General features: G+C 41.4%; 1 protein-coding gene across 2 annotated transcripts in view; it reads right to left on the bottom strand.

Annotated features, from left to right (window-relative positions):
- Window positions 1-1,197: 1,197 nt before the first annotated feature.
- MED13L (mediator complex subunit 13L) overlaps window positions 1,198-15,435 on the bottom strand; it is a 272,112-nt gene continuing 257,874 nt past the window's right edge. The window contains exons 26-33 of one of the 2 annotated variants that reach the window (XM_054712355.1): window positions 12,874-13,032; window positions 11,170-11,346; window positions 9,759-9,916; window positions 6,948-7,109; window positions 4,965-5,077; window positions 3,522-3,986; window positions 3,070-3,230; window positions 1,198-1,434 (exon numbers count right to left, since the gene is read on the bottom strand). In XM_054712355.1, the coding sequence (XP_054568330.1) occupies window positions 3,854-3,986; window positions 4,965-5,077; window positions 6,948-7,109; window positions 9,759-9,916; window positions 11,170-11,346; window positions 12,874-13,032 (902 nt within the window). In that variant the 3' untranslated portion in view covers window positions 1,198-1,434; window positions 3,070-3,230; window positions 3,522-3,853. Of the gene's footprint in view, window positions 3,231-3,521; window positions 3,987-4,964; window positions 5,078-6,947; window positions 7,110-9,758; window positions 9,917-11,169; window positions 11,347-12,873; window positions 13,033-15,435 lie in introns of both variants that reach the window. The other variant, XM_054712354.1, reaches the window with a different exon arrangement.

Here is a 15,435-nt window from a genome sequence, read left to right as displayed (position 1 = left end):
TCCTGAGTACCAAGTCAGATTTGTTGGCATCTACTTTGCAAAGTGTTTAAATGCATTCCACACACAATTTTCCCCACCTCAGAGTTAGCCACTGTTGCCCAATGGGTACAGCTGGCAGTGGATGCGAAAGCAAAATTCCTAGGACTAATAAAACCAACACCCACTAATTGTTGGATCAAGACCCACCGATGCCTAGCAAAGCATGCACGCTAACGAATGCTTGTAGAAATACCACCCAGTGCTGATTTTTCAAGGGTCGCGGGATCATCGGACTGACCTCACTACACAGGACCCAGGAAACGTGTTGAAGTTCGTTAGTGATGCGCTGAGTTCTTTGATGCTTCTGGCACCGTGGAGAGGTGCTGGGTGAGGCAGAGACCGATTTCCTCTTTGAATTGAAAATAGGGCCTCACTCTTCTCAGCCTCTTCGCCAGCACAACTAGGCCAGCAGGGACAGCGCCTTGTAGTTGGCAAAGCTTTTCTCAGGGAACCATCTGAAGCTGAGTGGTCTCAACAGCTTGAGCTCTAGACTCAGGCAACCTTAGATTCGGAACAATGTTTATTTCTAAATAGATGGAGGCAGACCAACAGCAGCGTCTTTGGACTTATTCTGATTCTGACTGTAAGCGCTCCCAAGTCCCGGGCCCCCGAGAGCATGTGGCTTTTCCTACTCGATGGACTCGCAGACAATGCAGCGGGCTCTCCTGCTGGGTGGTGTGGTCGACAGCACGGGCTGTCACCAGCCTGTGAACCGGGGAACGTGAAAGGGAGATGTGGCTGCTATTTCTAAGGAACAGCAAAAAGAAACTGGCTGGGGCTGCCGAGAGAAAGGTAGAAGTATGGACTTGTAGTTTGTTCTAGGACTGACCACAAGCCTAGAGTTGGGACACTCTTCAATGTGACCTACTCCAAACAGCTGAAGAACTAACCACCAGGGATCCTATTCAATGGTGTGAGTGTGTGTGTGTGTGTGTGTGTGTGTGTGCGCACTCTAAAACTTCTAGGCGTGAACTTGCCCCTTGGAGTGTGAGAACACTGTCAGGGAACAGCGCTAGGTGGGGTAATGGGAGCGGTACACATCTACGTCCCTGGCTCCTCGCGAGGACTGTCCAATCTGTAACACAGACACCTTCTGGGTAGGTGTTGATCGTCTTTATTTCAAAGGCAGGATGGGAGGGGGGAAAAAGCCACTCAAAGTCTCAGTAATTCAATAATTTATTCCTCTAAAAAAGTGTGTAAAAGTATATAGCTCTCATTCACAAGGTATATATGAATGACATTTAAAATGGAGGCCTTTTAGTATTGTTTCTTTTATCAAAGTCTTTTAGTGTACTGTACCAGCGTTATACTGCAGGGTTTTTTTCAATGAACTTCACATATTTTTGTATTCTTTCAAATTGTTTGCTATATATAAAAGAAGCTCACTGCAAAATGCTTGAAGGAAAAAAGAAAAAAACAAAAAAAAAATTCAGAACTTCCCAGAAATGTACAGCTTTTACATTTAAAAAAGGCTCTGAGATATACATACAGGCATGCTGGATACCCCCCTCCCGCCCGATTCCCCTTTTTAGCTCAAACCATAGTAAGAGTTCTGATTTCTGCAGGATTGCCAAAATTAAAAATTAAAAAAAAATAAAATAACTTCTCACTCTGTAGCAAATCCAGGGCTTGTACATTTCAGATTAATTCAGTAAAAAACTCACAAGTAAAATAATGCATATTTAAGGGAAATATTATACAGACTTTCACACAGAAGTACATAATAAGATTTTTTAAAATCTATTGCCATTCATTTATTTTTGCACAAAAACGTATAAATATGTCACCAGCTTTTCTTAACTTAAAAAACTTAAATAAAAGACACCAGATGAAATCTACCCTTTGCTGCCTTTTTTTTTTAAATTTTTGTAGGGTTTTTTTGTTTGTTTGTTTTTTGTTTTTTTTTTCTTTTTCTTTTTTTGCTTAGAATTGGGTTTCTAGGGAAGAAAAGCCCCTGCATTAAAAACAGCCCATTAAAAAAAAAAATTCAAAGTTCTGATGAATTCTGGAAAAAAAAGCAACCCCAAAGTGGTAAAAGATTACAAATATCTACTTTACAATTTGTCTTCTCACCAAGATAATTTTATACAAGTTTACAATCTTCATCATCTTATGCTCTTCAAAAGGCCTTGAGAATTTTTCCTTTCTGATTAAGAAAAAATAGCACTGCAATATTTTTAAAGTCAATTTTACACTGTACACATTAGATACAAATGGTTTTGATATATCAGATTTTTTTAAACCTATACATTGCGAAAGTCAACCCCCCTCAATTGGTGGAACAGAGAACAAAATTATCCATTTACAAGTTATTTCTCTGCTTTCACATTCCCACCACACCACTTTTTTTTAATATAATGTTTTAAACGTTAGATTATTTCAAGAAAAATACTTTTACAAAATCCTATTGTTATTACATTTTCCTTTCTGTTAACAACCAGGACATGGCAGTCTCTTGGAAGAACGTTCGTAGTTTGCACGGTTCTCTGCACAGACGACTAGCGCCCCAGGCCTGGCGAGAGCGGCTCTCGGGCCAGCCCCCACACCGCCCTCTGACAACACACGCCAGCGAGGGCTGAAACGGAATCTTAAAGACAACCCTCTCGGGCCTGGAATGAGGAGTCATAAAATACTTCAATTAGCCACTAATGCTTTAAAAAGGCATTTTTTAAAAAAAGTCCCACCACGAAGGCTCAACTTCAAGTACTAATTTAATGGTTAAGTTGTAATATTTCTTTGAAATAATATTACTATGGTCCAGAAAAAATTCACCATATTTGTAACTGATTTTATGAGCAAACACTTTCAATTGTAGTATGTACATGAGTCCCCTTTGACCTAATGAGAGGAGAGACCTGGCTTTCAGTAAGAATTCACTAGAAAATATATCCCCCCGGCGACTATAAAACTAAGGAAGGGGCGTGCCTCCATGGCTCTAGGTTGGGCTTGACTGCCTTCTGTATAAAATGGTATCCTTCATGAAACGCTGACACGCTGGCCACTTTAACAAGGAATAGGCAGAATGCTTACCCAATTTGTTCTTAGCAAAACCTGCTGCTGGGTGGTTAGAAATATATTCCTTTTTATGCATATCTCCCCAATTTGTTTTCACTCCTTTTCTGGTTCTTAGGACAGAGGTATGTAGTCAAAGAATCCTATGGTGGGTCTGAGTTGGGTTTCAGCTACTGTACCTGGTCCTCGCAAATTAAAAAAAAATTAAAAGTCACAAAAACCCTATGACACAACAATTTAAAATAAATAAACAAAATGAAGATGTCTCCAGACTTCTGTATCTACACACAGGTATGGAGTTAGCCACAGCACTCACGCCCTCGCGATGGGCGCACTAGGGAGAGAAGCCCATGGTGAAATCATGTACTTGAGCTGGTTCTCATTTGGAAAAAGTCCTAGAATATGGAGTTCAGGTAACCCACAGGCCATATACCAACAACTAGAGGATTTCATCCAAAGGGCTAACCTACCCTTAGTTTTAGACTGAGACTGAAAACACAGGCTCTTGTGTGCAAAAGGATACCGTCTCTTCTGTTTCCTCCTAAAAACCAACACCAGCCGGAGCTTCCCATGAGCCAGGGTCCGGGTGCCCACACCACAGCCTGGCTGGAGTCGCTGCTGTGGAGGGAGTGTCCGTGAGTCACTCTGTGAGGAGCGCTGCAGGACAACACGCCTGCGGAGGAGTCACAGTGCAGGCCTGTGCAGGGGTCTCGGGAGGTGGGCGGGCACCTGCAGAGCGCAGCAGGCTCCGTGACTGAGGCTGCAGGAGAAGGAACCGAGCCAGAGGACAAGTGCTATTCCATTAGAGTATATTCATGATGGCATTGTACAACTGAGTGAGCACCACAAAGTGGACGGGAAGGCAGGAGGTGCGGTCCTGGGTGGCCGGATTGCACGTGAGCCAGGACAGAGCGTTGTACTGCTCCAAAACAAACCTGCGGAGAGAAGACTCAGGTCAGGGTACGGGCATGGCAGGTGAGGTGATCGCAAATTCTAACATCCAGGCATTGCAGAAAGAGGCCTAACATCCTCCTGAACTTGCCCCAGGCTCTCTACTGTGTTCCTGCCTTTCACGGCGCCTCTTCCTTCTCGACCTGCCAGTCTCAGAGGGCAGCCACTGGCCACATGGGAACTCACATATGCTGTAAGCATAAAACGGGCCCTGCTTTGTAAAGACTTAGCATTTAAAAAACATGTAAAATAGCTCCTAAATATTTTTATGCTAATTACTGCTGAAATATTTTGGATATATTTGATGTTAATCCTGATATATTTTTTATATAATTGATGAATTTGCCACTAAAGGTAACCTCACTAATTTTTTAAAAATTATTTAATGTGGCTACTAGAAAAGTTTTCATTAGATATGTGGCCCACGAGGCCAGGGAAGCCTAAATCATAATGAGCCGGTTCTTGCTGAACTGTAATTCCCAAATCATTTAAGAATCTGAAAACATTAGAAAAAGCTTGTATATTTTCTCAACATACATGAAGAATGCTTATGGCCTCTTAAAATGCAAGAAACTTTGTACACACTTCTGAGAGGCATTCCCAACTATGGAATTTATGTTATAATTAACTGCATTTATAAAATTGATATGAGAGGCTAAAGATGTTTGCTTTAAGTTCCAGACTGCCTTCTAACTACCCACCCTTCATTCTGACCTATTACCATGAAACGCCTCCTCTAAGCAGGCAGCAAGCCAGCTGCACTTGCAGGCCACTGTCCTGTTTAACAAGCCCACCGCCGTCTGCCCTGCGTCCACAGGGGCCTGGCTCCAGCTGGAACCGTGCCCCACTGCACAAGGCGGCATCTCTTCCACAAACACCGCACCTCAATGAAAGCCTGGGAAAATCAAGAGCAAAGGAAATAACTTCAAATGTGCCGCTGTGTTGCCTGGGTCTGCACCCACCTCAGAACATCAGATGTGGTTTTGGAGTCGAGAGGATGTGGAACCCACTGAGAGTTGCGGGTGGGGAGAAGTTCGTCCGTCTGTGCTACAGAGATGTGGTGATGCAGTGACGCCTGCGGAGGAACAGAGACAGTGACCTTCCTGGTCTAGCTGGCCCTGGGCAGAGAAGGGCCAGCCCAGGCCTGCCAGAGGTAGGTGCTCTTAGGGTCCTGAGAAGTCAGGGCATCTATGAGCCTGTGAATTTTAAGCTGCTCAGTAACACCAAGGTGAGCCCACATAACTCCCTTTCCTAAAGTTGAAAACAGAAGCTGGCACTGTCAGTGATTGCATGTGTCCCCGGAGGTCTTACCCTACTGCCCCCCGAATATGTGGTCACTGGGTTCAGTGGTGCCAGCATGCTCCATCCACTGTAAAGCTCCCCATCAATTTTTAACTTAATGGTTTTAGCATAGTTTTGTTTATTAAACAGTTAAGAAATACACTATGTAAATGAGAGGCAACAAAGTTGCTGGAACCTTTCTCTTTATTTTTCAATTTTTAGGTTAATGAATTGCTGCTCTGGCAGCTTCAATAGGTAACTGATAACTGTTTTGCTTTTCAGCACCATTATGAACCCATGGACTTATTTCATCTGTTGCTACCATCATTCTTTTTGATGACCGAATGGTATCATCCTTGGGCAATGGAAACCCTCCACCGGGTCCCTTTGATAGGACTCTAATAATCTTAGGTGAATTCCTTGCTTTTTAAGGATGACAAGATGTCTCAGGTTCAACTTGAATAATTCTTACTTCAGATCTGGAATCAGTCACCTCTTCAAAGAATTCTGGTTCTTTTGAATGACAAATGGTATTTAGGAACTATGATCATGGCAACAGAGGTGTTTATTACTACGAAGTTGTCACTGCTCCTAAGCCTTCCCAGTAGACAGAGTTGAAATATGTATATACATTTTTAGAGAGGAAACAATAAATGTAGGGTCATACTGACAATTCTAATTCAAAAATAAAGATTACATGAACTTTCATATAACTTCTTTGATTTCATAATAATATGTTAAAGTCATTAGGAAAATTCCTTCAATTATTTTTGGTTTTAACATTCCAGATGTGTGTGTGTGTGTGTTATACATTACTGCACAGTAATCTATACTCCACAGATAATTACATAAAAATACTTCTCAATTTGTTATGGACAACTAGTATTCCACTACTATAGTTTATTCAACCAGCCCCTACTGGTGGATATTTCAGCTGTTTCTAATCTTTCACATATGTCATTTTTTGTTTTTGCCAAAGTTTCTTTTGAATAGATTTCTAGAATGGGGACTGCAGCATCAAAAGAGAAATGTGTAGGTCGTAGAATCTGGCTTCTCCCACAGCCCTGCCACAGAGTTCTGTTGTCAAACCTTTGGGTTTTTGCCAGCCTGTGGCTGAGAAATGGATTTCTTTCCAGTTTCCTTCATCCAAACTGGAAGTGGAATCTCTTTTGTATTTAACCTTTAATTTGGATTAAAAGTTTCCAAGAAATACACAGGAAGAGCAAGTGTAAATGTGGAGTTTTTTACCTAACTCCTGCCTTACTCTGATGAATGCTGACAGCCCGTGGCAGGGGAGGAAGGACAGCTAGCTGTCACGTCCATGCAGGCCAACTTCACTGACAACAGCGCAGTGGGAACCGGGAGAAAGACCACGATGCAGCACCCTGTGTCCATCCTAGAGGTACCCTATGGGCTCCACCGAGTCCCCTCCTCGGGTTAACGTAATTCATTTCTTTGTGACATGGTTTTGGGTTCATCGCCTAAATCCTACTCTCCACTTACAACTGTAACTGAAATATCCTCAGAGTATAAGTAGAATGTGAGAGAAACAGGGAACAGAGTAAGACTATGGTGACAGAAATTTCTAACCAATAGTGAACTTCAGCAAAAGTTACTCATTCCCTCCCCTCCCCCCAAAACTTCAAATATGATACCAAACCAACCTTTAGGAAGAGGGGACACTGGTTCTGAGCCTGGGGACACGATGACCAAAACCACTGGGGGAGATTCTCAGCTTTGGCAGTTGATACGAAATACCCCAGGGCCAGCGGCTGCTGCTTCAGCTCCTCCGGAGCCTCTCGAGAAAGAAGGCGCTCGCCCTGGCTCTACAGAACAAGTCCCCAGGCATGATCAGCATTTGTCACCCAATCACACTCTTTTAGAAATCAACTTAAAAAAACACACTGAGATATAATTGACATAACACTTATATGAGCTTCAGGTGTATAATGTAATAATTCATATTTGGGTATTTATATCTATTGCAAAGTGATCACACAATAAGTGGTTGACATCCATCACCACACACAGTTACAAAACATTTTTCTTGTGATGAGAAGGCTTCAGATCTACTTTCTTAGCAACTTTCAAATATGTGACACTATTATTACCTATAGTCACCATGCAGTACATATGTCCCGTGACTGATTTGTTTTATAACTGGAAGTTTGTACCTTTGACCACCTTCACCCACTTTTTATCAAGTCACCCTGCACACTGTAGGGAGCAATCCCCTTTCTGGCAGCATCTCACCCCAAAATGCCAGGTAACTGAGAAAGGTCAATGGGGAGGCACTGTCTCTGCTGCACACAGGTATCTGAGGGAAAGTACTGCTTTGGCAGAAGGTACCAGCGAAACCAATGACATCAGTCAATTAAGTGCGAATTTATTTTCTTTGGTTTCTTGTCTGCAGAATGTTAACTGTTGCGTGGCATTACTAGGTATCAAACAAAAAATGCAGAGAGCAAATCTCTGACAGCTAACGGTATCTCTGCACTCATGTGCCAGCAGCCAACCCCAAATACACAGCGCACCTGGCCGTGTGCTGTCGAGGACACTGCCAGGACACGCAGCCCTTCCCACTGCCTGCAGGGCGGGACACTGCCGACCTGCCAGCGGTGTGAGCTGCTCCTGAAGAAGCCTGTGTGATTGTCAGCAAACCTTTCCTGACAGGCTCTTGTAAGAGACTCCTGTGCATTTCTGAAATTGGCATTTCCTCACCTTTGATTCTTTTAGCTAGCTTCAAGAGATGAAAATACTAGTATAGTTTTTATGTAAGCAATGGTAAGTAATCTGTTTTCACGAGCCTTCTGTTTCAAGGGGAAAAAATTCTCAACTACTAAACCAAGTTGTATTATATCTGAGATGGTTAAAGATAAAAACTTACTACAACCATTTCCCCTGTTGTAATGTCTTAACTGGGTATCAAAGAATGTTAATGGCTCAGAAAGAGGAAATGCTAAAAACCTCTCAGGGGTCACCTGGCTATAGGTGCTCTGGATTGAGAAAGGCCACCTGACTAGCTAGCTTCAAAGCAGTGCAGTTTAAACTGTGGCATTCAATGAAAGACTTTATTTAGGGTTGGGAGCTCCAACAAAGAGAGAAAATACAGCACACCTGTTTCTTATAAAACTAACAACACAATTCAATCACCAACTCTAATGAATAAACTGAAGGACACGATCAGTAGTGGAGGCAGTAGTATTATTTCCATTTCACAGATACGGTAACTAAGGCTGAGAAAGGTAAAAGCAGCTTGTTCAGGGCCACAGAGCTAGTCAGCCACATACGTGTAACTCAGAGCTATATTTATCCATATTCAGGGCATGCATTCTTGGCTGGTGATATGTTATTTGCCTCTAGAATTCACAGTAATCCTACATTTAAACTATCCAGTGTAAAATTTGTGTTCCTATCACAAAAATCTCCAGGAAACTAATTATCATTAACTGGCAAATGATTTTTTGGGGAAATAGACATTTAGAATCTCTCCTTCCAGAAGGAGGAGGTGGGGACAGGCAGTATCATGAGGGCAGCCATGGAGTGGACCTTCCCTGGTTCACTGCTCTGTGACTTAAGTTTCAAATCTTCTTTCTCTTGGTTAAACTCAGGGCTGGCAATAAAAGTCCCACCTGACAGAAACCTAAGTCCTCTAAGTACACCTTTGTGTCTTAAATGAGTTGAGCAGGGTTGCTTACACTTGTCCAGTTTAATATATTAGACATAGCAGTTCTTCTGTGTCTTAACCCCTCAGTCTCTTAATATTTTAAGTAAAAGTACAATACAGTGATAAGGCATGAGTCCTCAAGCATTTAAACAAAGCATGAGTAATGACCGAGCCTTGACTCTACCATCCATATCCCTATGTCATTTAAAGATGAAACTACTTGTCAGCTCTGGTTTTTCCCTTCACACTCTAGCATCAACCTGAGCACTTCTCCAAAGGCAGCCTCCTGTGGGCTCGTGCCTGTCCCGCGCGCTGGCCGCAGAGGAGATGGGGACCACATGCAACAAGGCACCCGGCACTGACACAACAGTCAGGCTCCTCTCAGAATAATTACCCATCAGCATTGTGTTCTTCAGTTAACACGGTTACTTTGCATTTAAATAAGCAGGACTGTCGACCTAGCCTCTGGAAAACCACTCTCTGGGCAAAAATTAAAAAATAACCGGGAAGCAGCAAGTAACCAAAACTAACTTTTGTTAAGAAAACAGTGATTGCACACAACCCTTCCAGCATTAATAAGACTATTCTTCTGAAAAAACTATTTATCAGGAATAATATACTTCTTTCAAATTCCTGCTTTTATTCGAAATGGAACAACTACAGAGTCACTTTCCCACTTCTTTCTCTTGTACCAAGGACCAAGACCAACGAGAAGAAAGGTGCCTGCAGTAAAACGTTGGTCACGCCTCTGGACTATTTTCCGGGAGACTGAGATGGTTTTACACAGCCCCCTCCCCACCATCCTTACCCGGCTGTGCTGGAAGTGAGACCCCACACCGATTCCAGAAGGAGAGCCGGGGGAAGGGACCGGGGAGGAGTTGGGGGAGGAATGGAGGTTCCCAGTCATTAATATGCCAATGTCATTGTCCATATCATCTGGGAATGGAAGGTCAACAAACATGTCATCTAGAGGAGAGGGAGAAAAAAAAGCACAAAAATTTAAAAAATGATCCACATCCCCAACTTAAACAATACACTCTTTTTGGGGAGCTATGATTATTACAGGCAGGTGCTGTTAACAAAGTAGTAAGATTTAATGTGTGTGTACTGAGTGCAAGGTGCTGCAAATTATTCTTTCACTTTGCACCCTCTCCAGTGATATCCTAATGTGAAGTATTAACAGAATGAAGAAATAAAGAACATAAAATAAAACTCCACATTCTGTATAGACTCCAAAGGCACATAAAAAGATGGCAAAACAACTAAAGAAGCAATTTAATTATTAAACAAAGTTAACATTGACACCATCTAAGAAAACAACAGACTCCATCTATGCAGCCAATTAGCCTCTAAATCCTGGAGGCTGAATTAATGCATGTTAATAGGTGTGAACTCACCCTGAAACTGGAGGCCTATTCCACAAGCAGATCAAAGCACCACATTTTCATTAAGAAATCCTCTCCCATATTATAAAAGTAAGATACTCTCACAGCAGAAAATTTGGAAAGAAAAGTACAAAAGAGGAAAACCATCAACCATAACCCAATCACCATGAACATTGGTTCTATGATTCTTTTTCTCCTCTTTGTTATTACATTGTGCTCACACTATATATGGTATATAGTGTACATATATAGTGTGGTGTCCTTTTACCTTCCCCCTTTAACAGGAGTAAATGCTGGTAGCTGTAAAAAATTCTTTAAAAAATGCAAATAGCTGCATAATATTGAGCATTTATAGTTATAAATAACCATTTCTTAATGAATGCCTTAATATATTCAATCAAAAAAAACCTATTAAGAATAATCAAGTAAAAAGTTGTTTTTGAACAAATTCTACTCCCAGTGATTAGCTAAAGGCAGTTGCTATCATCATATTGCCTAGTAGTCTTCCTACTTTCAAATCAGATCAAGAAATATTTATTGAAAGAGTAACACCCACATACAGTACACTACCAAGCAGATACTACTTTTTGTCTTTCATGAAAAACAAGAGAAAGTAAATTCCCCAAAAGAGGAAAGTATTTATTTGGTATTGGTAACAGAGCAGACAAATTAAATCTTCAAAACCAAACAGATTCTCCAACCTTCATAAGCCCCTCTTCATACTTCATGTGTTATCACAACCCAGAACAGCCTGCAGCAGCCCCATGACTCCACACTCTAGCTCTAGCTCTTGTGGAAGAAGCTGAGTTCTAGGCAAACATGGTCCCCGCTCACCATTGTTGGGGCTAAACCCATCTTCATTGGGATAGTTGGCTGGAGCCACTTGGATGGTTGAAGATGTTGGGAATACCAAGATGTGTGTACAAGAAGCATCTTGAGGGGTGTTAAGCTGAGATGACTGCATATTTAATGCAGTACTTCGGCCAAAAACAGAGCCCATTGTGACAGCATCTTAAAAAAAAAAAAAGTATCAATTCCTTTTGTGCACGAGTGAACAACTCCAGAAATGACGTGTTTAAGAGGACCTGAGTGGAAAGGTAGGAGTCTGACACAACCGCCATGATGAATACACATTTAAAGTTGAGCGCAAGTGTTTAAATATCTTTCAGAAACTGACTCAGAGCATACAGCTACAGTAACTCAAGCCTCATTTCATATTGGAAAGGTTAAGATAAAATTGGACTGAGTCTATCAAATATGTTTTAATTACTTATATAAGAAGTATTTCTAAAAATAAATCTCCCACGTCCCTTACTCCTGTGGTTGCTCACAAATTGTAAAGTACTATTCTCCTAAATGATACAATTCTGTAGAAATGGTTCCATTCAACTAGTAATTATTATAACTAACACTTATTATTGGTATTGGTAACAGAGCAGACAATTATTAATGCTTACTACATCCCAGATTCTGTGCTACATTATTTATTAATGTCACCTCATTCAATCATCATGGCCACCTCAAGGTAAGAACTATTATCCCCATTTTGTGATGAGGACAGAGCACAAATAAAGTTTTGTAATCTGCTCAAGTGGTGCAGGCAACAATCAATCTAAGGTCTACTGAGCAGGCCCCTGCAGGCCACCTGTCTCACACCCAATACTATTTACCTTTACAGGGAGTGAGAGGAAAGGGTCTCCCATTTGATGAAAAAAATATCTGGGTGGTAAAAACAGTTCTAAAAGTATAAAAAAAAACAACACCCAAAAACACTCTAGCCTGGCCATCATGGCTCAGTGGTTGATTGTCGACCTATGAACCAGGAGGTCACTGGTTCGATTTCCGGTCAGGGTACATGCCCAGGTTGTAGGCACGATCCTGAGAAGGGGGCGTGCAGGAGGCAGCCGATCAATTATTCGCATCATTGATGTTTCTATCTCTCTCTCCATCTCCCTTCCTCTCTTAAATCAATAAAAATATATTTAAAAAACAAAACAAAAACACTCTGTGGCCACAATGTTTTGGCTATCCACGTACTGGTACTTGCTGAGAATTTACTGTGGTCCAGGCACTAAACTAAATGCTTTACCCGTATGTGCCTCACCATTCATCCTCAGCTATGTAAGAGAGACTGTAAGTATGCTCTCTCAAGGCTGCTTAGAGATTCTGTCAAACATCTATCTCCAAAAGGATATTCAAATATGTATCATGCTGGTGTCCGTTAATCATTTTTGGAGGGTGATCCTGATAACCTAACAACAATCTGGGGGCAGGCAATAGTAATCAGCCATGACTCTAAGACCTCTCAGTCATAGCCAGAGTGTAAGCTCTCTCCAAGGTGTGGTCAATAAAGGTAAGAAAATCACAAACTACATCCCTTGGAAGAGACCAAGTGGTTGCCATTTTTGAACCTTAAGTACAATTTCCTCTTATAAAAATAAAAAATACAGATACATTCTACACTTGTCTATGAACTTAAGTTTGAGTGGACGAACTGATGTGATGCGTCATTAATTAAACTGACAAGAAGAGATTTACCTGGCATCACTACAAAGGACCCCTGGGGCTCCATGGCAACCAGGCAGGCACTAAGGATAGAAGGAGAGTCTGTGGCAGAGATTCCACACATCCGGCACATGTCCTTGAGCCGTTTACTGATTGTCTGCAGTGAACATTCTCCAAGGAGGATACTCCAATCTGAAACCAAGTATCACAGTTATATGCAGTCTTTAGGAATTCATGTTGCTGTGAGGTTTGAGTGTTTTACCAGTTTTGCCTGGTAAGTGAATTTCCAGGATTGGGCCCTACTGGGAATGTGGCTCCCCACAGGTTCCTCTTCTTGCTACAAAGAACATGTTGCTTGACCTTTATTCCACTTCATTAACAAAGAAACAAAGGTCCACTATTCTGTAGACTGCAGCCATGTCTGAAATGGCCTGTGAGCCTCCAGCACAGACCCAGGTAGATTTACACACTTCAGATGCTCTCTGGTGAGGCCACCAGTCTGTTCTATCCCTCCTCCTCCTTCTCCAGGTCTGGTTCTTTCACAGCCCCTATCAGCACTTTCTTCATAGGTGAGTACCATTGGGAAAACCAGTTTTGTTTACCACTTGCTATAGACTGGTTGTTTCCACGAAAGGCAAGGAGCAGCAGAAGCGAGGGGGAGCCTTTTTAGAAAACCCAAAAGCACTAATGAACAATGGGTGTGAGTGAAGTGCTCCAAATGAAGCTGCAATAATTACGCAGATTAAAAGTTGGCACAAATTTTCTTTCTAATATTTGTGTATTGCCTCCCAAACATATGGCATTATATCATCTCAGAGAGCTGTTATGGGTTATGTTAACTCTGGGAAATAAAAGTACGTGGTCACACTCCTGCCGCCATGTCACATGCCACTGATGAAATGCCACTCCTGCAGGCTTCTCTAGCTCTATATGTTTTCAAACAAGCAGTTCTTTCCTGAAAGAGAAGGTGAAAGGAAAAAAATTTTCCTATTTATATTCCTAATGAACCTCAAACTGAAGTGGCTGAAATAAAAGTGGCCAGGAACACAAAGCAGTATTTTTTAAAACCACAGAAAAATAAAATAGATTAAGTTTTGTATTTAAAAATCAAATAAGAAGAAAAAGGTGGTATAAGTATTTCTACCACAAACACTCTGGTGATAAAGAACAGAAATTCACAAAGCTGACTGAAATCTACAGGCTCCTATCTGATACTGCCCCACAGAAACAATGTGTGCAGGCCTCTGATCCCTGAAGGAAGAAACCGGAGGTCAGTAAACTGATTTTCTGTGTGCTAGGCTCTTCTCCATGTCTTCATTCCTTGAAAGCACATTTTCTCTCGGTCACACTTACACCCTTCCCCTCTCAGAGGCAAGAGGAGTGTGCCCTTCTAATAAATCATACAGGGCAGGCAATGGCCTAATAATTTCACAAAACACTAAGTGACTAGGCTACGTTTTGATCCCCTCTTCTTCTTCTCTATTACATTCTAACTTTCCCCAAGGGTTAAGAGTAGCTCAAAACCTTTAAGAAATAAGATTGACTAAAAGGCATACTAGAAGAGAAGATAGGAATTCTGACAGAAATAAAATGACGAACCCCCTAATGTAATAGGCCTCCAGGCTACTGATATCAGATTCATTATAAGTACGATAGTCTTTAAAAAATGAAAAGGGTACTATCTTCTATTAGTCTACAATAAAATTTATTACTAAAACAATGTATGTACAATGGGTTCCTAAGAGAACTTATTTAATTACATATTATATATTTATATAATTGCTGTTATACCCTAATAACTCACTCAGGTACTTGCTACAATGCAAGTTATATCTGTATCACTTATTTGTGGAATCCCTGAAATAAAATATAAGTTTCATGTAAAAAAAAAAAATAACATGTGCACCCTAATACAAGTGTCAACAAACCATGGTCCCAATGCCAATTCCTGCCCGCCAAGTTTTTGTAAATAAAGTTTTATTGGAACACAACCTCGCCTATTTACTAAGGTGTTGTCTATGGCTGCTCTGAAGTTACAATGGCAGAGTTGGGTAGTTGTAACAGTGACCAGCTAGCTTGTAAAATACAAAATATTTACTATCTGGCCCTTTATAAAGAAAGTTTGCTTTTCTGCTCTAATACACTTGCAAGCACAAAACCACCTGTTTTTGCTTTTGTGCCGACCTTAGAAAGAAACCACTCCCATCTCTATGCATATATTGAACTTTTTATAAATGTGTCATTAATTAGTAAGGCTTTTAAAAGAAATCGAGGCTTTTAAAACTGTACAAGTAGCTACACTAGGTTAGTAAATAAGCTGGGCTTAAGGCCTGGCAAGACAGCTGCTAGTGGTCAACTGTGTTATGTTAGTTACTTTCAGTACTTTGTGACTGTTGTATTTGCAAGAAATAATAAGCAGTTGGTATCCTAATATATAAAAACCCTGGGTCGTAATGACCAGTAACGACCGAGGCTCAACCAACCGGAAGTCAGTCCTGCAGTCAACCCAGCGCTGACTGTAGGCGCGGTGCACCAGCACTGACTGCTGAGGGGGCTGCGAATCAGGGCCAGAGAGACGCCTGAAGAGAGAAGCAG

Source organism: Eptesicus fuscus, chromosome 23 (genome assembly GCF_027574615.1).
Source record: "Eptesicus fuscus isolate TK198812 chromosome 23, DD_ASM_mEF_20220401, whole genome shotgun sequence".
Classification (NCBI taxonomy): domain Eukaryota; kingdom Metazoa; phylum Chordata; class Mammalia; order Chiroptera; family Vespertilionidae; genus Eptesicus; species Eptesicus fuscus.
The sequence above is the reverse complement of the archived record's forward strand: the minus strand, read 5'-3'. Positions and strand labels throughout refer to the sequence as shown.